This window comes from Tupaia chinensis, unplaced genomic scaffold (assembly GCF_000334495.1).
Source record: "Tupaia chinensis unplaced genomic scaffold, TupChi_1.0 Scaffold000281_1, whole genome shotgun sequence".
NCBI lineage: Eukaryota > Metazoa > Chordata > Mammalia > Scandentia > Tupaiidae > Tupaia > Tupaia belangeri.
Window position 1 is genome coordinate 832560 of NW_006159764.1, and position 26104 is coordinate 858663.

Below are 26104 nucleotides of genomic sequence, written 5' to 3' on the forward strand. Positions count from 1 at the left end.
TGTTCCTTCATCCACTACCATCTACTCCCCTATCTTACAGTCACTAGTATCTACTCCTATCTCTTCTACTATCATATCGTCAGATCTTTCTATTTCTGCCACAGAGCAGATACTCGGTACAAATTGAGTGAGGATATACAGTGTGTGTCTCTTAAAGTCTGGCTCACGTTGCTTAACATTAAGTCTTTAGTATTCTCACTGTTTGTTTTAGAAACAAATTTCTATCAGATAAAGCAACAGCCCCAGAACCTACCTTTGAAGTGTATGTTATTATGATATAAGACGTTTTTTTAAGATCACGAGTATACATCCAACTAATAGGTTTTTGTTTGTTCATTTCTACCTAACAGATTTTTCCCTGGTCCACAAAGAACTTTAGTAATTGCATTCATTACTTTGTTTTTAAATCTGGAGATGGTTCTTGAAACCTGTAATCAGAATTTCAGATAAACAAAATGTCATCGTGTTTAAATGCTAATGGTAGTCTATCAGTTGGTCTTACTCAGAAGTGTGAATTACTCATGGTTTGTCTTTGACACTCCACCTATTTCAGCTTACTATTTTGTTTCCTTTTCTTCCTTAGTGACTCCTTTTTTTCTCTCTTTTCACCTCCAACTCTTACCCTGCATCCTCTTCTCCTGGATAGGCCTCGTTTAGGAAAGGATCTCATCTAGTAGTCTATAAAGGCATTACGAATAATCCCTTCCTTGAGGAGACTCAATCAGAAGAATGAATCTCTAGCTTGGAAAATTTAGGCCTAATTTAGCTGAGAGTAAACATTTTGTGAAATAAGAGGACTTTCCCATCACCCTTTAAACACACCTCTACCTCTGCGTGTAAATCTGCAAAAAGAATACACTTCTTATGTATGTTTGATAAAACACAGGTGTGTATTTTTAGAAGTCACAATATGTCACTTTAAAGATAATGCCCAAGGGCCAGCTGTTGTCATGGTGGTTAAGGCATCCAGATCCCACATGGCCAATTGCGTGGCTGGACCCTCAAACCCAGCAACTTGGAAAACACATGGGTATGTGTGCATGTCTCCCCCAAATCCTGAAATCAAGGAGGAGGAACTGTCATGTAACCGTCCCCCATGGGGAATTCTCTCTCTTTCTCTCTCTTTCTTTCTCTGGTGAATGAGTGCCCTCACCCTCTAGCAAAAAATTTAAAAAAAAATACCAATGATTAGCAAAAAGTATGTACACTCTAAAGCAATTATCTCTGGTGTCAGGAATTAAGTACATTTCTTCTGTTTTTGTTGTCTGAAAGAATGGACAGCCATTATCAGGCAGCAAAGGGCAAATTAAACACTAATTGTAATGGGTTGTTGGAAAAGTTAGGAAGCATTTTTGCATGAAAAAACATAAAAAAAAAACAACCTTGTGACTTTTCCAATGACCCAGTAGCAACATTTTCTTTCTCTCTCTTTCTTTCTTTCTTTTTTTTTTTTTTGGAGAGGCTTTTGCTATAGGGCATGTGCGCTCACCAGAAAGACAGACTGAGAGACAGAAAGTGAGAAATCACCCTCCAGGGAGGATGGCCATGCTGCAATCCCTTCTCCTCCATTCTCCTCTTGGGATCTTGGGCATGCACGCACACATACCCAGCATGAGTTCAAGCCACCGGATCTAGGACTTGAACCACAGTTGACTACCTGGGAGTCCAGCGACATAGCCATTGCGCCAACTGCTGGTCCCAGTAGTGGAGAAGCTTCTAATCTGCCTCACTGTAAACCCCAAGTCAACTCTACTTAATGCTGAAACAAGATGTCAGCTTGGTCGTTTCAGTCATACCTTTAGTGGCAAGCAGTAAGGAAGTCCAGTTATCTAGCATTAGGTGAATTCTCAAAACTTACCTCTTTGTAGTTTAGTCTGATGGATAAGGCACATCACTATGCAACTTAACGTAAGTCCTCTTAGTGTTATGAAAATACCACTTTATGAATTATATACCATTATGAATTGTATCATTTAGCCACTTGCTTCATTCTCTGGATATTTTTCTTTTGTTGAAAGCAAGATTGTTGCTTTGTATTTTAAACAATTAAAAAGCTCTTTTTTGACAGGTTATATTCTTTTGTTTTGCATCTTCTATGCAAAATCTTGAGAAAAATGCCAAAAAAAGAGAAAGAACAAGGAAGAAACAGGTTATATGCAAAAGATAAAAAACAAAAACAAAAACAAAAACAAAAACAAAGGGGTGAAATGAACCCAAAAGGCAGAGCAAAGCTCTATAAATTGAGATAAAATTCTATGAAGAGTACAGAAGTCTCACTAATGACTATCTGAATAACGTTTATATTTATGAGAGCAATGTACATTTGTTTTTATAATAATAAGTTGCCTTTTAAAAAAAATTCTGTTAGCTGACAGCTAATGATACTATGGAACAATATGAATTTTCTGCTAAATTAAGAGAAGCACACAAATGAAAATTACCCTTAATTTGCTATCTTTTTTCCTTCATGAGTACTATGTGTTCATACTCTCTCTCTCTTTTTTTTTTAATGGAGAGATTTTTGCTGTAGGGCATGTGCACTCACGAGGAAAGAGACAGAGAGACAGAAAGTGAGAAATCACCCCCCTACTCCCGCCCTAGGAGGGATGGACATGCCACAGTCCCACCTTCTCCATTCTCCTCTCAGGATTTTGGGCATGCATGTACAAGCACCCTGCATGAGTTTTAAGCCACCAGGTCTGGAACTCAACTATGGTCCATTATGTGAGAATCTGATGACATAACCATTATGCCATCTGCTTGTCCCGTGCTCATACTCTTAAAACTAAGAATATCTTTGGAATTAGGGGAAGGAAGAAGATTTAACATATAAATCAATCTTTTGCCACTAGGATTTATGAGTCAACATACATCAGATTAGGATACATATTTTACATATCTTATAATGACTATCTTTATGGGTTGATGAGGAAAGACAAAATTGCAACGTTTCTGGTGATTTTGGAGTATGTCCGTGACTCAGTTTATTAACTGCAGTTATTGATATCTGTCTTTTAACTCTTTTATTCACATGTCAAATTCTACAACAGACAGGGTATTGTAGATAAACTTAGAATCATTTCTATGACGCCATATACCTGCGCTCTTCTGATATCTTCTGTTCATGGAGATGTTGCCCCTTGTGCTCGACTAGAATAGCATTTCCAATGCAACTGATGTGTAAGTTCACATGCTAATATGAAGAGAGCTGTAGGGAGGAAGCTGAGAAAGAGAAAAGGTGTCTTTAATTTTCCAAGATAAGAGAACAGGCCCACTCCCATTCACCAGCCACATTACCACTGGATAGTACATTCTATGTGCACAAAGATCTAAACTGATACTCAAATTTAGAGTATATTAGAGAAACAGAACCTGGCAAAAAATCGAATGCTTGTGTAAATCAGTAGTGTTTTTTTAAGTAACTTTATATTATGCAGTTTCAACTATATACACAAAATTAGAGAGGAGAACACCAAACCAAACCAAACCAAACCAAACCAAACCAAACCAAACCAAACCAAACCCCTTCTATTCAGCTTTGGTCACATCACACAAGGCCAGTCTTGTCTCTGCTATACCTGTTTTGGGTTACTTGAAATAAATCCTGGAGACTCTACTATTTTATTTAAAATCTGTTCAGTATGTGTCTGTAGAAAGTTAGGACCATTTAAAACATAAATTCAGTATCATACCTTAAAAATAATAATTCCTGGGGACCAGCAGTTGGCGTAATGGCTATGTCGCTGGACTCCCATGTAGTTGACCGTGGTTTGGACCTGGTGACTTAAATTCACACAGGGCGTGTGTGTGTATGCACCCAAGATCCCTGGAAGAGAATGAAGGAGAAGGGATTGAGGTGTGGCCATCCCCCCAGGGGGGGGGGTGTTCTCATTTTCTGTCTCTCTGTCTCTCTGGCGAGCACACGCACCCTATAAAAAAAACCTTTCTAAAATAATAATAATAATTCCTTAATATTATCAAATATTCAGAGCTTAAATTCAACCAGTTACCTAGTAACTTTTAGTTTTTTTTGTAAAATGAAGATCAAAGTAAAGTCTATACATAGCAATTGTTTGATGAGTCTGTTGTGTCTATTTTAATATAAAGTTCTCCCAGTGTATCCTCTTTTTTCTTTCTCTCATTACAATTTATATTTATAAAACTACAGAGCAAACTGAATTGTTTTTCTTTTTTTTCTTTTAAATTTATTTATTTTACATTACACATACATCAGCACAACATGCAAAATACTATTTCCAATTCAGGATACACTGCATATTGGCTTAATAAAGGATATTACCATACATGTTATATCAACAAATAATTTTCCATTTTTTGTTTCTTATATATTTTTGCTTTTTTTCCCTGTCCCCTTGATTCCCTACTTCTCACCCTCTGCCGTTTCCCACCTCCTCCCACACTGTCTCTGGTATCTACTATTTGCTTTCCATCCACCCCTCTTCCCACATTTTATTGATTCACGAAATATCTTAATTTAAATACTTTCAATAGCAAGTTCAACTGATATATATATATAGCTGTGTATGTATATATACACAGAGCACATCTGACTTTAGGCATAAAACTCAGTGAGTAGAATGACTATACTATAAAGTAGCACCTAGCTGAGGCTATAGAGCTTACCGAGGTCATTAAATAGATATTTTTTAATATATATTTTTTTAATTTCAAGAAAAGCAGTTTTAGCTTTAATAAATCAAAATTTTAAAATGTTAAGAGAAATTTGCTTAAGACTTAAAGGAAAAATGTTAAGATTCTGTTCAAATAGTAGATAAATGAACCTATCAGCAGTTCAAGAGAGAACAAAAAGCCTTAAATCTGGAAAACAAAGCATAAAAAAAAATCATTAATGTTTTAGTCAAAAGTCTATTTCACCAGTTCAGTCTCATGTAATTTATCTGTCTTCTGTTGTGGTCCGTTCTTTCTGTTTAAATTCTGGAAGTTAACATTCAACTCCTCACTTGTCCCTACCATTAAGTTGACAATTTTCTTGGTTGTTTTTGGACTCTTATTTCTGTGTGTCTGTCTTTAGTTTTCCTGGAATAGCACTGTGTTTAGAACTTCTTGGAGAGCTGGTCTGGTGTTGGTCAACTTGTTCAGGTTTTACTTATCTGAGAATGTTTCTATCTTTTCTTCCCATATGAAGGATAGTCTTGCCGGGTGAAGAATTCTTGGTTTAAATTGTTTTTCATCTAACGCTTTGAATATATTTTCCCATTCTTTCCTTGCTTGCGTTGTTTCTAACAAGAGATTTGCTGTTAGCCTGATGGGATATCCTTGTAAGTAACCTGACGTTTTTCTCTCTTGCCAATTTTAGTATCTTGTCTTTGTCTGTGGTTCTGGTCCAGCTGGCTATGATGTGCCTTGGAGATGATCTTCTGGGTTGTTTTTCCTGTTGTGTTTCCTCCAGTCTGCATTCTGCTGCTTTTATCCTCTTGGCGTTATCATTTTTCTCCATCTCCTCCTTCGCTTTAAAACTTGTAGTTCCACACCAAGCCTTGGTTGAGATTTAGGTTCAATGTTTTAGCAAAAATACTATATTGATTATGTTTCTAATTTCCATTAGGGGCCATATAATGGATTGTCTAGGTTCGTTCATTCTTTAGGGCCTACAAGATGAATATATTCTTATTCTGATTCTACCATTCTTTAACTATTATTTGGATTAACTCTGTGTCAAGAAACTTCCTCTCATTGTCTGTTTGGTCACCTTGAAATATGGTTCATACAGGAAAAGCAGGATATATGCATGAATTTTCATTCCCCCTTCATTTACAAATTTTCAGAATAAAGATTTGGCTTCCCAGCATCTTCCAAGGGTGACTAGCGAGATTCTATGTCTTCATTTTGAATATTATTCTTGTTAAAAGACTTACTTTTCTTATTGCTGCCTAACTTGTTCCTTCTATGGTCAATGGCTTCTTAATAAGTTGACACTCTAATTCTTTCAACATCATAACTTTCTTGCTTTTTGCCATCATGAGTTTTTTTAAGGCCCATCTTGTGAACTTCACGCTTTAGATTTGAAGTAGGCTGTCTCTCTAAGGGACTCTGGCTAGTATCTTGGTGTGTTGTGTGCGTATGTATTTAATCAGCAAATATGTTGCAAACATCTCTATCACAGTTATTCATTATTTATAATATTTATTTTTCTTTACACTTGTGCAGATTTTATATACAAATTTTAGAAAAGGAAGGAAGGTATCTGAGAAGAAAAACATTCTATGTTTTTTTTGTTGTTGTTGTTTTTTTGGAGAGGTTTTTGCTATAGGGCGTGTGCGCTCGCCAGACAGACAGAGAGAGACAGAGAGACAGAAAGCAGGAAATCACCCCCTGGGGGGATGGCCACACCACAATCCCTTCTCCTCCATTCTCCTCTCGGGATCTTGTGCACGCATACACATGCGCCTGGAGTGAGTTTAAGCCACCGGGTCCGGGACTTGAACTGCGGTCGACTATGTGGGAGTCCAGTGACATAGCCATTATGCTAACTGCTGGTCCCCACATTCTATGTTTTAAAACAGAAAAACTAGCTTGTGAGAAACTTTTAACAATTTTGGGGGAAGGATCTCAATAGTGCACCTACTTCAAATATTATACATTTTTCTTTCCTCCTGAATGTTTAGGTTTATATTATATATGTATATAATATATACACATGTATATATATATACATGTACATATATATAATACACACACGTATGTATACACACATACATATCAGTTCATCTGTACGTCCCCCTGTTCATCCATCCATCTGTCCCTCCTAGAGCCATAAAGGGAAGTTCCTTGTTGAATAGTTAGCTTGCAGCTTATTTTCCTGGTGACATAAATACAGACAAAAGCATTTCCTCTCCCTTTCTCTTATGATTGAAAGTACATAGGTACACACAAGAGAGAGTGAGAGAAAGGATCCTTGACAGGGTCTCATCATTCCATAATTCCTTTTATGCATCTCTGCAGTTCTGTAGGCTTCTGGGTGCCTGTGCATGTGCTGGTGTGTTTTCAGGCCAACTGGGCTCCAAACCAGGGTTGCCATGTGGCTTCCAGGACTGCAGGATTCTAGAACACTGACTGCTGTGCCACAGCTCCTGGGCCTGAAAATACTTTTTTTTAAATCTAGAGACTATATACATTATAAAGAATACTTTCCTACACCAATTCTTAAGCATTTTCCTAACATTTTCTGTCTGAGTGTTTGTGTTTGAATTAGGTGGGTATTAGTAATATGTGTTGCTGTTAGAATTGCGTAGTGAATCCTGGAGTAGAAGAATAGCTCTTTGTTTATCCTGCTTCTAAACTGAAAGATAGTCTCTGCTCGTTCTATCAGATTTACTTTCTAATGATAGGGACACATTTTTGCATTGGAAAGACACAGTCTAGGAAACATAAAATGTACTTTTGTCTGTCATAAGTCTATTTCCTGTCCTTCCTCCTCCTTACCTCAATTCCTTTTCCTCCTGATTTCTTAGATTGCCAGCTGGATTCGTCATAAAATGACATTCTGTTTATGAATGTGCTCTTTGTCACCATGTCGTATTAAATCAATTGTTCTCTTAACAGCCTGGAGAAACACATGTTGTCACATACTGAAGAGAGAGAATACAAGTGTGATCAGTGTCCCAAGGCATTTAACTGGAAGTCCAATTTAATTCGCCACCAGATGTCACATGACAGTGGAAAGCACTATGAATGTGAAAACTGTGCCAAGGTACAGTGAATTTGTAGGCTACTTGGCCTCTCTCTGTAACCCTGCTCTCTCTTAATCCATCACTTGCTATGATATATAAAAACAAGCCTTGAGAGAGGAAACTATAAATATCTTGAGAAAAGTAGACTGAGTGTTGTATGCTAAAAGGCATTAGTAGAGTGTATAAAAACACTTAGTGGGTATCCTTTTATTTTTGTAAGGGAGGAAGTGAGGCTTAATGGTGAGTTCCAGAACTAGGTGTCAGACATCCTTGGTAAATTCCCGGTTCCGCTACTGACTTGCCAGCGTGGGGTTGTTTTATAGCCTTATGGAGAATGAAAATTTTATCCAATGCACATTACTGATTTCTTTTAATAGCAATTTGTGAGGAAGTCACATAAAGTTTCTAAATGCCTATTGAGAAAGAATGGGAGACTCCTACATTTGCAGATTTTTCCACCCAAGTCCTCATTATAAATTATGACTTGGTTCTAATTGCGAAGCGAGGCACCTTCGTCTCAGTGGCCAGTGCTGAACAACATTAGGGAGAAGGGAAAGTACTTCACATAGATCCTACTGTGAACAGTGGGAACAGTAATTTACGTCTTCTTAGTTCTGTGTTTCTTACCTAATTCAATGATGTCCTGGTATCAATCAAAAAAAGCTATTTCCAAAAAATTTTCAGAGGCTTTGGGTACCTTTTCTCATGCCAGTGGAAATTGTGACATGCAAAAATTATCTTTAGAGGTGTTTTTCTTCCACATGCAGTTGGTGGTATTTTTCTTTTTCTTTTTCTTCTTCTTCTTCTTCTTTTTTTTTTTTCCTTTTCTAAAATGCCGTGTTTAGAATGGTGTTAGTGTGCTGGTAACTTACTAAAACACAGGGTTAGAAAACTCTTCTACAGGTTTGGGATACCTTAGTCAAACTCCCCCAGATTTTATACACAGTGTTTCTTTATTTAAAGGGGGGAAATTGCACACTGGTTTTAATATTGACATGGCCAGCATTTTATTCTTCAACTCCCATCACTAAAGGGGACGAAAAAGGACTCAAAAGTAGCCTAATAGTGCCATTTATTATTTTATTCAGCTAAAACCACTGGACACTCTGCACTAAAGACAGAGGGCTGAAAAGTTTACAGTTCCTTTGCAGAGGAGAGTACACTTTGGAAATATGACATTCTTTTGGTCTTTGGGGAGAACAAATAAAAAGGAAACAAACTTCCTTCTTGAGTCATCCCTGATCTTCTTTCTTGTGTCCTTAAATTAAGTTTCTTGATTAATCAGTACTCATTTCCTAGCAGGTTTTCACGGACCCTAGCAACCTTCAGCGGCACATTCGCTCTCAGCATGTTGGTGCCCGGGCCCACGCTTGCCCGGAGTGTGGTAAAACATTTGCCACGTCGTCAGGCCTCAAACAACACAAGCACATCCACAGCAGTGTGAAGCCCTTTATCTGTAAGTTTTTAACACTCCAGCTTCCTTCCCGCATCCGTCTCTCCTCCAAAGGGCACTGTGATCAGGAAGTGGCCACACGTGGCTGTTACCATGGTAGTCATGGCCACATGTGTCTGTTACCGTGGTAGACGTGGCCACACATGGCTGTTACCATGGTAGTCATGGCCACACGTGTCTGTCACTGTGGTAGTCATGATCACACGTGGCTGTTACTGTGGTAGTTGTGGCCACACGTGGCTGTTACTGTGGTAGTCATATCAGCTCTTTACGGTCCAATATAGGAGAGCCATTTTCTATTATAAAAACATCTTTTATCACCAGATCCATGGTATTTTGCCTAACATCTGTGTTGTAATTTTAGTTTAGGTTAAATCAATAACAGATAGAGAAAAGAAAAGTCCTTAAATAATGAAAGGGGAGCCTCTCCTGTTGTAGGATTTAATCAGGACAACCAGATTTGTCTCACATTGTCAATGTTCATGGCTTTGTGAACCAGCAAAGAACAGGTATCACTAAACAAGATGGAGTGATTAGAAACCGGTTCTGGATCAGAAAGACCTGGAAGAACCCCACCTGGCAAGTAGGCTTATGATTGTGTATATGTGTGAGTGTGTGTGTGTGGAGAGAGAAGGCAATAAAATGCTTTTAATCTACCCATTGTTGTCGATCACAGGCTGCGCATCAGTAGTTCTCGGTTACTTGAAAAGCAGAACATTTTCACTTTGATGCTGGACATGCTGCTTCCCTTACTGCACTAAAGCAAATTTATGGGCAGAGTGCTTACAAGGGACATCCATTCTGACCACCTACTTAGAACATCTCTGTACAGAACACATTAGTAACACTCTTCAAATAAAGTGAAACTCAGCCCTCATTTGCTGCTGCTTCTGTCTCCTGTTCTCTGTATCGTGCTGAAATATTCCATAAGGAAAATCAGTTGTTCTTAGTCCATCTGGGAAACAATTCTGGGCTTCTTTTGATCCCTTGCTCGGCTGGGCACATGAATACAGTGACTCACTTAGCTGCACTACAAACTTCAAGACTGATTTAGAATTCACCTATGCGTAGAGATGGTTGAAGCATACTCAGCACTTGGCAAAATGCTGACTTGGGAAAAGTTCTTCTGACAAATACATGATGGTTTGTATAGATATATGAGACACTACTACAGGACCTGATGGAAAAACTGATTTTCAGTGCCAACATGTGCATGTCAGAGAGTAACTCTCTTCTTCTTTACCTTGACACAACCTTCTTTAATGCCTCCAAGCACCAAGAGAGTTTTTCCCCTTTTCCCACTTTCACTAGACTTCTGCTTTGCTTGTGTGTTCTTCAGTTCCCTGGGTGGAGTGAAGAGAACTAGCAGATAAACAAAAGGGTGTTCTAGTCTCCCTTGGGGAAACTCTGTTGAAAGCCACAGGAAATAAAGTATACAATGGAGTTTTTAGGCTTCTCTCAAAAAGACATTCCTAACTCTAGATCAAAATGCCCTGAAACTGTACTTGAAAGTGCCACAGGCCCAAATAGTTCATTTATGTCTTATTTCTCAGAAATACATTTTGGTAAACTTTATGTTTTGTTGAGAAAAAGAGTGGAATAAATGACAGAATTTCTAATCACCCGTTTAATGTTTTCTCTGCTATTTAAAAGTCAGAATATATAGACTCCTATCACCTAAGATCCTAGCCTGGAATTTTAATTGTGTTGAAGTCGAATTTTTCACTTTAAAGTACCATAGGGGTCCCTTTCCAGACAGATGGCATAAAGTATTTCCCATGAATGTATTTTCAGTAATTATTGGTAAATTTAAATAGCAGATGGCCTTCTTCAAATATAAAATCTGACAGAGAACCATGGAGTAATTAGCGATAATAGCCATGTAATTTCAGAACAAAAGAGTTTAAGGATCAAGAGTTGGTGTGGAGACTGGACTGGAGGAGGCTCACCTAGAGCTGATTTATCTGCTTCTCACCAGAAGGCCACACACCACGATCCACCCCCACTGGTGTGTTTATGGCAACTGTCTCTTATTTCAGTGTGCCGCCAAGCCCGAGCCCAAAGTCACCAGCACTAAGATAATTACTCACCGCCTTTACAGAAACCTCCAGCCTTCCCAAATAGAAACCACATGCTCAATAGACTGAATATATTCAGGATACCTCTTAATTTGTTTAATAAGTAGAAAAATGCAACATTAACTGGCTGCTAATTCCTTATTACTGAGAAAATTACAGTAGAGCGTAGACTTCAACATCAATTGAACCAGTTTACCTGGAGGCCTGGTGGAGAGCCGTGTGCCTGGTTTTCGAGTGCTAAAAACAAAGACTGCCTAAGGAAACATCCCAGGTTCTATTTTCTTAAGACCAGACACAAATGCCACTCATCCGTGTAACAAAGGGTAAACCCAGAAAAGTCGAATGTACTTTCTGTTGGTTTAGTCTAGAGGAGCTCTTGATTTTTCAGAAGTCATTTAGCTGTAAGAAAAAAGTGTAGAGAGTAACATTTTCTTGCCCCCAAATTGCAAGTCTTTCAAAAACGTATACCTTGGTTGTGTATTAATATCAAGACAGTTTCTTAATGCCTTTTAATACCCAGAGGAGAAGTGTTACCTTCCTAATGAGTACATTTTTTATAATTCCCACATTTTTAAAATTTATTAGTTCTTATTTCTGCTCATAGCTGAGTGAGTATAATAATTCTAGTGAAATTCTGATGTCTCTATTCTCTTCATCATACTATTTTAATGAGTGGATCCAAGAATTTGAATGGTATGTATGTTTGTTTTATATGGTTAAATAACACACTTTTAAAACAGACTCTGGTTAATATATCCTGGTCGAATCATTTGGAAAGAAATAACCCACATCTCTTCCTGTTGAAATGCCTGTTATAACCTCTACAGTATTATGAATCATCCCACAGTTGAAGATTCCTTTAAACTTACCAAGCACATTGTTCTATGTAGCAATACAGTTTAACCTCTTGTAGTAAAAGAAATGGATGTGCAATCACTTGGTCCTTTCTGTTTAAATGTATGTGGAATAATCCAAGTCCTGGGTGAGTTTTGCCTGATGGAAGATCTGACACTTTTCCTTTGAGAGTGAGATTTTATTTATTATGGTTGTCTTGACACAGGAGCTCAACTCTACTATACTTAAAGCAACCATCACATGGAAAGAACAGATGCTGCCTTTGCCTTCAAATTAATTTCTTTAAATAAACTTGTTTTAACAATTACCTGCAGCCTATTGGGTCATCAGGAAAGTCATGACGTATTTTTCTATGTTTTTTATGCAAAAACGCATGATAGCTTTTCCAGTGACCTGCTATATCGTATAGCATAGTGCATTAAGCATGCACAGAAGCATTAACGTAAGCTCACACATAAAGTAACTCATCCCCAGTAAAGTAAAGTAAAAACTCTTGATGCTTAGGAAACTGATACTATAATCCTGCTGGATTATGACATGAGTAGGATTTCTACCTAGCAAAGGAGTTCTTAGGAGTTCCAAAGTTGAACCTTGGAATATACCTAGATACATTGGCACATATGTGAGGCGGACGACATTCTTCTCTATCAGCACATTCTTGGTGAAGAGGGTGATTTCCAGCCACACCCACAGCCATCTCTTTTCTGGATTAGGGCTTCCACAGCACTCTCTCTGTAGTTGGCTATCACACAGAAAAGTCAAGCCCTGAGATAACTGGTGAAGATTTGACAACAGTGGACATGTTTCCCAAGGACGGGGGCTTTAGGAATCCGGGGAGGTTTGCACAACCACTGGTGTGAGGGGAAGTCAGAGGACGTGATCATAGTTCATGGGAACCAGCGATGCAGGATGGGCTACATTCAATTTAGTTTCCTTTGCAAGCTTAAAATAGAGCCATTGTAAATTATGTCAGTCTTTCTCAAATCATGAAAATGATTGTTAAAAAAAGTCTCCGAATACACAATGTGCATTGTTGTGTGGCTTTGATGTGTGAATGATGAGAGCATATGATATAATACCTATTAAATAATGGTAGAGTAGTCACAGGCTTTTTTCCCCAAGGGGAGAGGTAATAAAGGTGAAATTTGTGATCGAGGGGAAGGCTATTTTATTTTGGTTTGGTGCCTACAATATAGAACTCGTTAAGTGGTCTAAAAAGAGGTTCCTGTTATGTTTTATACTTAATACATCTGAACTTGAATTATTAAGATTCGACAAATGTAGTCATGGGAGAATCGATGCATGCTACAATTTGATCTTTCCGTAAATATTTAAATACTCAAATATGATGCAATCTATTGTAAAAGGGGGGGAAATATTTATATATATTTGTGCTGCCTCATGACATTTGTCAGGTTGGATGCCTTGCTTTGGAATCTCGTGGAAGGGGGTTTTCTGTGTTTGGAGCAGCCAGATTGGTGCCTCCAACAGCTTTTCCTGGCTTCCTAATTGACATTTTGGGTAAACCACTTGTGATACTTGCTAAATTCAGAAGCAATTGCCATAAAGCCTGAGATTCTTTTTTGTTGTTTGCACACAGGTGAGGTCTGCCATAAGTCCTATACTCAGTTTTCAAACCTTTGTCGTCATAAGCGCATGCATGCTGATTGCAGAACCCAAATCAAGTGCAAAGACTGTGGACAAATGTTCAGCACTACGTCTTCCTTAAATAAACACAGGAGGTTTTGTGAGGGCAAGAACCATTTTGCGGCAGGTGGATTTTTTGGCCAAGGCATTTCACTTCCTGGAACCCCAGCTATGGATAAAACGTCCATGGTTAATATGAGTCATGCCAACCCGGGCCTTGCTGACTATTTTGGTGCCAATAGGCATCCTGCTGGTCTTACCTTTCCAACAGCTCCTGGATTTTCTTTTAGCTTCCCTGGTCTGTTTCCTTCCGGCTTGTACCACAGGCCTCCTTTGATACCTGCTAGCTCTCCTGTTAAAGGACTATCAAGTACTGAACAGTCAAACAAAAGTCAAAGTCCCCTCATGACACATCCTCAGATACTGCCAGCTACACAGGATATTTTGAAGGCACTATCTAAACACCCACCTGTAGGGGACAATAAGCCAGTGGAGCTCCAGCCCGAGAGGTCCTCTGAAGAGAGGCCCCTTGAGAAAATCAGTGACCAGTCAGAGAGTAGTGACCTTGATGATGTCAGTACGCCAAGTGGCAGTGACCTGGAAACAACCTCGGGCTCTGATCTGGAAAGTGACATTGAAAGTGATAAAGAGAAATTTAAAGAAAATGGTAAAATGTTCAAAGACAAAGTAAGCCCTCTTCAGAATCTGGCTTCAATAACTAATAAGAAAGAATACAGCAATCATTCCATTTTCTCACCATCTTTAGAGGAGCAAACTGCCGTGTCAGGAGCTGTGAATGATTCTATAAAGGCTATTGCTTCTATTGCTGAGAAATACTTTGGTTCAACAGGACTGGTGGGGCTGCAAGACAAAAAAGTTGGAGCTTTACCTTACCCTTCCATGTTTCCCCTCCCATTTTTTCCAGCATTCTCTCAATCAATGTACCCATTTCCTGATAGAGACTTGAGATCGTTACCTTTGAAAATGGAACCCCAATCACCAAGTGAAGTAAAGAAACTGCAGAAGGGAAGCTCAGAGTCCCCCTTTGATCTCACCACTAAAAGAAAGGATGAGAAGCCCTTGACTCCCGTCCCCTCCAAGCCTCCAGCAACACCTGCCACAAGCCAAGACCAGCCACTGGATCTAAGTATGGGCAGTAGGAGTAGAGCCAGTGGAACAAAGCTGACTGAACCTCGAAAAAACCATGTGTTTGGGGAGAAGAAAGGAAGTCACATTGAGCCAAGACCTGCTTCAGATGGTTCCTTGCAGCATGCAAGACCGACTCCTTTCTTTATGGACCCTATTTACAGGTAAGGGCTTATGGGAGATGATGCAATATGAACAGGTGTACGAAAGGTAATGCTTACACTATAAAGGTAGGGTTCTTTTTTTTTTTTTTTTTTTTTTTAAACAAATCACTGTTCTTTTGTAAAAAGAAAACAGAGCGAAGTTGTTTGATCTACTGAGTTCATTTTTTTATTTAGAAAGTTGGCTCATTAGGTTTGGGCTTATTTTTAGACGTTTCTAAAGCTGAGGGTTTGGAATAGGCCCGCAGAATTTTTTTTCCCTTGACAATAAATTTATTTTTAAATACTTTTTCTTTGGAGTGGAAAATATGGGAAAGTCATATTTAAAGCAAGTTGTCAAGTGGTGGAAGAATGAGGATCCTGAAGGATTAATGCAAATATGTGTAGGTACTTAAATGGATCAGGTTATTTGGAATGAGACAATACATGTAATAGCAACAGCCACTCATTGCTAATCTACCAATACATCTTTAGTGAGGACTGGTCATTGGTCATATTCTGTTTTTAAATCAATTTCTTTGGAACCTCAAGTAAATGAAATATTAATCACCCCAAAATGTTTTGTGTATAATGTCGGTGGTGACTTACAAACATGTCTCTGATGTTTTTATTATCCAGTTTCCTCTGAGGTATCCAAAAATTCTTTGGGTGAAACATGTATTGTAATAAAAGGCCTCTTAGGCAGTGTTCTGTAATACTTAACCATTCAGATATTTACTTTCTAAAATACTAGTTTTCTTTAAATGGTATGAATAACAGTAAATGTTCAGTACATATTTTAAATATCACCAAGCTTTTTCACATTTACTTTCTCACTCAAATCTTGGACATTGTCAAGAGTTCACAGACTGCATGGGTAATTTTTTAATGAATTTATTTGACATGGGTGTATCTTCCTGTTTTGCCTGATTCTCTTTTATGAAGAGAAGATTTTTATGTTAATCAACAATATTTACTGAGTTTCTATTACATAATAGGTATGAGCTGCAAATTCTCTCCATGTAAAACTTTTCTTCTATGTTATCTGCAATCAGTGTATTAACAAGTAAACACTGCCATTATGTGAAAGGTTATCACATTGGGACATGACTAGGGGAATAAAGGAAGACACTATGAAAACAGACTGGTGCTAGTACCATGTTTGAGCACGTTTTTCAGTTATTCTTTTCTAAAGTGCATCTATTTCTTCCAGGAGAGAAAGAAACACAGAGAGAGAGCCACCACCAATAGTGTGGTGCAGTCTGTTCCCAGCGTTAGCCAGCGTTAGCCAACCAGAATCACACGCATACTCTTATCCAGCTTGCATAGGAAGACTTCAGGTTGTGAACCTGGAACCTTCCCAAATGGCTTCAGCATTACAGAGCATTGTGTTCCTACCATGGCTGAATGAGATTTTCTTTTCGTTTTTCTTTTTTTTTTTTTTTTTCCAAATTTTTAATCTTCATTCTTGTGACAGTCTTATTCCTAGGAAAATGGATCTTCCATGCTGCGTGTGTAGATCATAAGGTTTATTTTTGTGCATTTCCAATAAGGTTTATTTTCAACTCGGTGATGTATCACAGTCCTTTGAGAAGGTCATTTCTCAGACTTTCTCTGGTCTTACTCATGGTGATGGGCTTCCCATTCTTCCCCATATTTGACTCACCATCTCCTAATCTTTTTCCTTACTCTAATCTTCATCTACTTTCTGGTGGTTTAATCTCAGTTAAGGTCCTGTGTCTGTCATTTTACCCAACTCATGAATGACCTTAACTTCAGTTTTATTGTCAAGCCTAATGGAAATCTCAGTGTTCCCATGCCCTAACATTTTCTTCACCCATTAAATGGTTATAATATCACCTACTTCAATAAGTGGAATAGTATATGAAAAACACAGAGCATATAAAGTTTCAGGAGGTGGTAGCTTTTTTAATTCACTTTTAATTCTATTTTTCAAATACTTTTTAATAATTTTTTTAAAGAGAGATTTTTGCTATAGGGTGCGTGTGCTTGCCACAGACAGAGAGACAGAAAGCGAGAAATCACATCCCAGGGGGATGGCCATGTTGAAATTCCTTCTTCTCTATTCTTCTCTTGGGATCTTGGGCATGCATGACATGCACCCAGTGTGTTTTAAGCTGCCAGGTTCAGGATTCGAACCATGGTCAACTACATGGGAGTCCAGTGATGTAATCATTATATATCTTCTGGTCCCTTAATCTAATAATTAAATAAAAAGTTTGATAAAAGAAATTAACTCATGATACCATTTCCCTATGTGCTTAATAAAATTAGAATTGCACACATTTCTAAAGCAGAGGGATACATTGGTAAATTTTGTATGTCTCTATCTTCAAAAAGTTCCTCTTCCTCTTCTCACTCCTCTTCACCAGAATGAGCAGTGGCATCCAAAGTGTGTGTGTGTGTGTGTGTGTGTGTGTGTGTTTGTGTGTGCACGAATGTGTGCTCCAAAGCTAGCAGGGTGTACTTAAAACTCCTGCGCTATTGTTGGCAATTATGGAAGAAATAGAATGAGTATTTGGGAAACTTCTTCTCAAATGTAGAAAATGGCAGAAAATTTTAAATATCAACATTAGCCCTGTCCTCTTGACTTCCAAACTATTCAACACTTTTGTCTACAACTGAGATGGGAAGGTACTGAATTTGCAGCCGTGACTCTAATTTAAGGACTCATAATTTTTTGTATTTCCTCATTGTACTTCCTGGTTTTTCAATAGGATTTTTCTATTTTAAATAAGCACTTTCTGTCTTTGAGCAACCTGAAGTGTCCTGGTTATTCTTGAAGAACTAACAGACGTCTTTATGTTTTCATTCTATGCTTCCTAGAAACCCACAGTTTACTTCATTGTTAGCTGTTTTAAATGTCAGTGATTATGTCGTGATTGATATGTGAGACCGATTCATCTCCAAAATCTAATTTTAACCTTTCAGAGTAGAGAAAAGAAAACTAACTGACCCACTTGAAGCTTTAAAAGAGAAATACTTGAGACCGTCTCCAGGATTCTTGTTTCACCCACAAGTAAGTATTTTGCGTTTGAGATTTCAAGCTTGTGAACTAACTTGTTGATCCTGAAAAGCAGGTGCAATGAAATGAAAGAAATCTTGAGAACATTAGGATTTCCTATGACGCTGGTGTGGAAGAACACAGGAAATTCTAGCAAAATTAAAAACCCTAGCGCTTTAAAGAAAAAGTAGTTAATTTGTCTGTAGAAATAACACGGTTTTGGTATATATTACTATCTGCTACTAACTCCTTATTGAACAGAACTCACTTTAGAAATAAATATTAAAGATGTCTTTTGTGTTGTAAGGTTGCTGATAATAAGAAATGATTGAGATTCTTCCCAAACTTATGAAGGTCATTTTTGTTCTTTTAGGGCTTAGATAAAAACAGGAAATGAGTCTACCTGACAAGTTGTTACCATAGAGGGTGAAAGAATTTATCTAAAGACCACTAGGCATTCCAGCTAAGTTCTGTAATTGCCCAAGAATTCACCATAATACACAGAGCTACTTGCTGAATGGAATTGTAGTCATTTATCAAAACATATGCAGTTTCTCATTGCGAGGAAAATACAAAACAGTATTATCCAATTGGTTGAGATCCACATTCTTACACATTTGATCTTTTTGGCTAAAAAACTGATTTGCATATCAACCAACATCTGGAGAATTGTATCGAAAGAAAAAAATACGTCCATAAACATCTTTAATCTAGTTTCATGTTTTATTTTTATTTCACTTTATTTTTGTTTAAAGGACACAAGCTCTGGTCTTTATAAATAGCAAATCTGTTATGAAAATACTTGGAACAGAGTAACCTAATTTGTTCTGTTGTTATACATTCAAACAAAAAATGATGGCCCTCTAATAAAATTGGTGGAAATTATGCATGTGATCTTATAGGCAGTTGTGAGGTAATTAAATTTAATTCATTGTTACCTTTTCTTCACTTTTTCACATATCTTAAAGTCCTGAGCAGAGTGTAAGAGCTTAAATACTTCACATACCTTCCCAAAGTCCTGAGCAGAGTGTAAGAGCTTAAATATTATCTGCTAGGTTAGTTGGAGAGTTTTATTGTTAAAAAATTCTCTATCTCAAACTAAGAAGACACATGATTCGGTATTAAGTTTTGGGAACATTCTAGTTAGTATTAATTTTACATAGGAAAGTAAAGGAATGATATTGTACATAATTCCCTTATGGAAAAGAAATGTTTTGAAAAAGTAAGTGTGTATTGTGGACTTAAAATTTTATATGGAGGCTGATCTAAATAACACTTGTAAGTTTTCATGGGCAAACAAATTTGAGCATAGTACACATTTTGTGTCAGGAATTGTACAAAAATGTGTAATTCTCAGTAACTTCCTTTCTAATGATCAGCAAATACTGGTGATACAGTATTTCTATACATATAATTGTAATAATAATTTTTTAAAGATTCTGATAAGAATCTAGTATTTAATTTCTTGCAGTTTGAATGCTTGGGTACATGATATAATAGAAGGAAAAAGGGGCTGGGATTCAGTGTCTCGGAGGAACTCAGGCTACCGGGCTCTTTTAGTTTCCTTGTCTGTGAAATGAGGGTTGGGTGTAAGGTCCCTATCCACTTTGAAATTTGAAGATGTCTAGCTAACCAAGATAAATGTTGTCTACCGAGAACTCCATATGCTCATGCAGCTGTTACATAGTATGTACACTTCTTTAATAAAATGAGAAAATATTATATTTCAATATTCTCCAAGTTAATGAAGGGTCACAAAATACGTCCTACTGTCTAGTGCTTGGAGAACAGGGTCATTGGTCATTCCTTCTGAGCTGCAGAAACACGGTGGCAGGGGCTGTGCTTTGCACCCCACACTGTCATGGCTTCCTGTGAAGGACGGCCTATTGCTGCGTGTTGCTATTAGCACCCCATCTCAGAGCGAGAAAGTCTTTAGCACAGCTGTCACCGAGACCCACACTCGGATGGATCCCTGCCTTTTTAGAGCAGGGTTGTGGTGGCTCTTGCTGCACTATTTGTGTTTTATTTGCTGGAAAGTGAGGCTGTTTAAGAGGGTCTTTGGGGAAGAGGCCAAGGAGTCAGAACATGCTGGATGCTTAGGGAAGAGGCTGTTTAGCAACCCCTACAGAACTATGTCATTATTTTTGTCATTGTAGTGGTTATTTTAGTTGTAATGCTGTATAATGCTGGGATAGAAGCAGGAGAAGCTTGGGTCCTCTTCCTTGTTCATTGTCTTCAGGCCAAATAGTCTATTCTTTTAGAAAGTCTTCCTGTATGCATGTTCTGAAGTTTCAGCAGTTGTTTTCTTTACCACCCCCCTCCCCTAGTGTATCAATGCCATCCTAGCCTCAGGATCTACCTCAAACAAATGAACAGAACTACAGGATTTAGGGCTAGAAGTAACTGCTTCACAATTTACATCACTATTTATTAGCAATCATGCTTAGGTTGTGAGTAATGTAATTCCTCCCTGTGAGGCTTTTCTGTCTGTATGATGGGATCCTCATCCCAGCCCTATGGAGTAGTTGTAAGGATCAGCATTGGTGTCAATAACGTGTGCTTGGCATATGGAAGGATCTGAAGGAGAAAGAGCTCCTGTCAATGGATGCAGAACATTCCACTGTGACTATAAAAGCATGTTAGTATTTCAGTCCTCCTCCTAGTGTCGATGTCCAGTTTCTTTGCCTGGGTTGTACTGTATATCGAGATCTCAGAAACTGTGTTCTTGGCAGGGACACACTGGGCAGCACTAAGGGTGGTGAGGAGCAAGGAGCCAGAACTGAAGGCTTGTCTCTGCTCCGAGGGTTTGACATGATTTCACAGACCATTCACAGCTTCAGTTTTCATTGAACTTAGATTGGAACGAAACGAAAGATCCCTCTGGGCTTCTGGATCTTCATCTTCAAAATGAAAAGAATATCAGCCCTACCTATTTCTTCACGATATCATCACCATAATGAGACCCCGTTCAGTGCTTTAGGGCAAAGATCCGAACAGATCCGTAAATGCTTGATAGTGGTATTCTCTGGGCAAGTCTGTCTTTACAGTTCTTGTATATCTTTGTATTCTATCACACACATTCCTCTCTAGTCCACAATCACAGAACTGATAAGAAAGAACCTTGATCAATAGTTACTGATTTTTTTTTTCCTAATTTGCCAGAGGACGCAGGTGTTTGCTAGAGAGATAGAGTGGGACAGAGAGAAAGTGATGAGGCAGCCTCCACGGGGGATCATCACATCACAATTCCTTGTCTTCCATTTCTCCCTCCTTTTGAGTTTTGGGCATGCTCACACATGCTGGTTTCAAGTCACCATGTCCAGGACTTGAATTGCACAATTGGCCCTGTGGGATCCAGCTGTCTTAACCACCACACCACCGTTGGCCCAGTACTTACTGAATTTTATTGGAAGATTATTAGGCTAGCTTATTGCCTTTTGGAGTAATAGTATGATTTAAAAAATCCTATGAAAAATACTTAGAAGATAAATGAACATACATGAAAATTGAAAGATAAATGCTTAGGGTGTGAATTCTTTACTGCAGTTCTTGAAGAGGTATGTTTCCTCTGTCAGATCAACAGAGACTGTTTAACATTCCACTTTTTTCTCATAAATACGTTACTTTACTATAAAGGAGTAACTTACATGGTTGAGTCTCTCCCTAGATACACAATCGAAAATGATTTGTGGCATCTTTGTTTAGATTTTAATTTTGAAAAGGAGATGATGGCCACAGAACAAAATGTTATTATTGTGCGATCTGTGGAATTCCATCTTATGGATTTCTATTTGGGGTACTTCGCATTTACATTGATAGCGCATTTGAATTGCTGTAGAAATCATTTGATAATTACACTGTGGTAAAACTGGCTGTTGTTCCTCAGCTTGACTTTGTATTATTTGTGATTATTTACTCATTTATGAGCAAAAAGGGGGGAAAGAGAGAGTGAGAGAGAGGTATTTTGTTGAGAGGGTCCCATTGCTGCCATCTGCCCCAGTCTCCCTGTTAGCCAGGGTTATAGGTGCGTGCTGCTGTACCTGGCCTGTTCAGACTGGTCTGGGATTTGAACCTGGACCTTTCATGAGGTCCTAGCCTCATGCAGTAGTGCCCTACCACTTGTGCCACTGTGACTGGGCTTGTTTTTGGTTATTTAGGCATTTTATTTAAAATGATTGGTTTCATGTACATCTGTAAAAATTACTCTCTTACCTATGTTTCACTCATTCATTTATATTTTCTTCCTTCTCAATTGTCTGGTCATCTGGTTATTATATGCCAAGGAACTGAGAACAATTTTTTTTGCAAGTTATCATTTATACATTGATGTGAAAATCATTTGTCATTTAATTTTCATCTTCTACTTGGCTTTTTTTGAATGCTTTTGCTATAGGGTATGTGTGTTCACTGAAGAGAGACAGAGAGAGGCAAGGAGAGGGAAAATGAGAAATCATCCCTCAGAGGGGATGGCCATGCTTCAGTCCCTTCTCCTCTATTCTACTCTTGGGATTTGGGACACACATGCACTCATGCCTGCTGTGATTTTCAAGCCATCAGGTTGGGGACTTGAACCATGGTTGCCCATGTGGGAGTCCACAGTCTTAATCTTAACCAGCTTGCCACCTACTGGCCTTCTCCTTTGCTTTTTTCTTTTTAAGAGAGATTTTTTGCTACAGGACTCATGCACTCACCAGAGAGACAGAAAGGAAGAAATCACCCCCCCTGGGGGCTGGCCACGCTGCAATCCCTTTGCTTCCATTCTCCTCTTGGGATTTTGGACATGTACGCACATGTGCCTGGTATGTTTTAAGTCACCAGGTCTAGGATTTGAACTGCGGTAGACAACGTGGGAGTCCAGCAACATAACTTTTATGCCATCTGCTGGTCCTTCTCTTTTGTCTTTAAAAAGCATTTTCTTTTGTTAGATTTCTTCTGTGATAAAGGTTGCATCCTTTAAAATTTACTTATTTTCCTTATTAAAGATATGAACACTTATGAAAGCAAGAATTATATTTTCTTTAACAGAGCAAAATGGTATTTTTAAGAGTATAAATTTGTGTTTCCCAGAAGAACTTTTAACCTACTGAAGTTTTCTCCAGTGAATCTTGTCATAAATTGTCATAAATAATTAGACCTTTTTAATTATTTTAATGAACATTCTTTAACGTTCTGGCTACTGATGATCTGAATTCCACACGAAGGAAAGCAAACAGTGAATTTCCAAGTACACTATGTATTTGTTATTCAGTGATTTCCACCTGAGTGAAACCTTTTTCTGTTATTAAAATTATGAATACACAAGATAATTTTTGCAGAATATTGCTTAATTTTTAGTTATTAAAATAAGTTTATGTTTTTTCACAGTGAGTAACAACAAATTAAAAAACATCCACTTCATTATAAGGGTTGGTAGTAAAAAAATTGCCATGGATAACAAGGATAAGTTTAGGATGCTAGATCATCCTGGAGCAACGACAGTTGGTAAAAATTTACTAAAATTCCAAAATAGCTGGGCAGGCATGGTGGTTAGGGCAGGTAGATCCCACGAGAGAGACTGCCCAACTGAGTGTCAGACCCCCTCGCAGCTTGAGAAGCATACCAGTGTGGTGTGTGTGTGCATGCCCAAAGTGCTGAAGGGAGGGTGAGGTGGAGGAGAGGGAACTGCAGACTGATCATTTACTGGGGGGGTGCTTTCTCACCCCCCACCCCCCGGCCATATCTCTCTGTATTAAGTGCATGTGCCCTCTGGCACAGCTTAAAAAAAATTCAAAATAGCTCAAAGAGAGGATTTCAGATGTTCACAACACAAGTAATAATAGTTTGAGGCAGGGACATGTTTATAACTCTCCTTTGAGCATTCCATGGTGTATTCATGTAATGAAAAATCACACTGTGTTTCTTAACTGTGTGCAGGTATTACCATTGAAAATTATAATAAAAATAAATAAAATGAAAATCAAAAATAAGAGATTCGGTAATAGGTAGCGTTTAGCTTTTTTTAAGAAAAAGAATATTCTGGGTACAACCTTTATTCTAAAATTGAATTTAGAGGAAATACAGCAGCACTACCCAAATATTTACCTTTCAATTCCAAAACTTTTACTAAAGGTACAGTTACATGATAAGCAAAAATTACTGTTAGCATAAATGTTAATTTCTCAAAGGATAGATTGCAATAAAGATACGACACAGAAGTAATTTTTTGTTTTTGTTTCAATTTTGCTCCCAGTTCCAACTGCCTGATCAGAGAAGTTGGGTAAGTTTCCTGCTTATATTTTTGACTAAAGTAATGTAGCATTAAAAAGGAAACAGCTTACTATCTAAATTGTTGTACAGCCATAAAGAATTCTGAGCACCTCTCGGTCAAAGCATATGCATCAGCAGATAGTGTCTTTGTTTTGTCAACTGCAGAAATGTTATGTTGTAATTGGGCGTTTACTAAGCTATAAATTGCTTACAGGACTATTTTATTCAATAAATCTGGCCCATTGCACCTAATTATACCTTGATGTGGAACTTCTCTGGACACCTGGGAGCATATTGTTAAAAGAGGCTTTGAAATGGGTCACTAAGTGGAAACAATCATGATTTGGCAGAGGCTGTGTCAGCGTGTTAAAAGACGCTGTTGAAAAAACACTTCCAATGGCTAAAACTTGAACTTCTACGTAGCCACAGACTGACATTGGATTTTGCATCCATGTATTCCAGGGCAGGAATCAATTCTGGTTATTTAGAGAAAGAAGACTACGTGTATAAAAATCCATAGCCACCTAGTGAATGGACCTTTGAGCAATGGGTCTCACTTCCTCAAATTTCATTTACTGTTGCCAGATATAGTCAGTTTCATTTGATGACACCAGAAGACATGTGAACTTTTTACTGGGGAAGACATTCAGGATATAACCAATGCTGCTTATTTGCCATTCACCCCCAAATACAACATGGCCAGTGGAAATCATATATATTTAAAAGTGTTTTGAAATACATGTACTTTTATGCTTTCTTTTCTATACTCAATATAATACTTATTTCTAAGGAATGGGCAAAATCTTGGGATATAGGATAGCTGTCTTTTTAAAGCCACCAGATAGTTCTATAACAATGAACTTCAGTTGGCATATAGCGCTCACCAATTTCTTCTATCAGATATTAGTTTTTCCTTACCAGAAATTTCTGTTTTATCTCTTTTGTGGAATATGTGATGAATTGTGATTTTTCTCCTTGTGATAGATGAGAGGTCTGTTAGACTTTTAAGCATGAAACACTTAAATCCACGGTATACACGTACTTAAGGAGAGAGAGACGGACAGGCAGACACTCAGACACAGACTGCCTTAGGCAAAGTTGTGCAGTAGACGGGGTTGTTTCTGATCACCTTGGCCTCCATTTCCAGCGTTCCTCCTCTGCTTCTGCTGGTAGAGGTCTGTGCTAAGTATCATGTCTCGTGCTTCTCATCCTTTCTAAGGATCAATAGGGCTGTGATGGTAGGCATGTTAGCAGTTACTTGAAGCTTAAAACATTCATCTATACAGTGTGGGCAAGTCTCCCACCAACCTAGGAAGCTGCTTCAGGCCCAGCTGCTGTGGTGCAGTGGTAACATAAGTGCTCTACAAGGCTAGAAGCCATATGGTGACTGTGGGCTCAGATCCCTGGGTCGGCCTGAAAACACGCTGAGTGCACATCTGAGTGCCCAGAATCCTGGGGAGCTGCTGGAACAGTGGGAAAGCAGCGTAATGAGACCCGAGGGTGCTTCTCTCCTTCCTGCATGTGTGTGCATCACTCTCATTACGAAAGCCATTTTATAGTCTAGTTAGACTCTCTTTTTATATTGTTTTGCCAAAGGGCACATGCAGTCAGTCAGAGAGAGAGAGAGAGAAAGGGAGAGTAGAAAGCACCATCTTCATCCCCCATGGGGAAATGTCATGCTATGATCTCTTCTTCTCCATCTCTCCCTCCTTTTCAGATTTTTAGGAAGACACACATATGCACCCAGCATGTTTCTCAAGCCACTGGGGTTGGGATTTGAACTGCGTTTGCCCATATGGGGT

The 26104-nt window shown here is 38.3% G+C and overlaps 1 protein-coding gene across 10 annotated transcripts in view; it reads left to right on the plus strand.

Moving 5' to 3' along the window:
- The window catches only part of MECOM (MDS1 and EVI1 complex locus), a 321050-nt gene that overhangs the window by 271421 nt on the left and 23525 nt on the right, over positions 1-26104 (plus strand). For 5 of the 10 annotated variants that reach the window (XM_006150276.3, XM_006150284.3, XM_014588506.2 and 2 more), the window contains exons 5-9: positions 7585-7732; positions 9012-9168; positions 13699-15055; positions 17984-18071; positions 24286-24312. In XM_006150276.3, coding sequence (XP_006150338.1) covers positions 7585-7732; positions 9012-9168; positions 13699-15055; positions 17984-18071; positions 24286-24312 — 1777 coding nt within the window. The remainder of the gene's footprint in view (positions 1-7584; positions 7733-9011; positions 9169-13698; positions 15056-17983; positions 18072-24285; positions 24313-26104) is intronic. The other 5 variants (XM_006150277.3, XM_027772546.1, XM_006150279.3 and 2 more) reach the window with 5 other exon arrangements.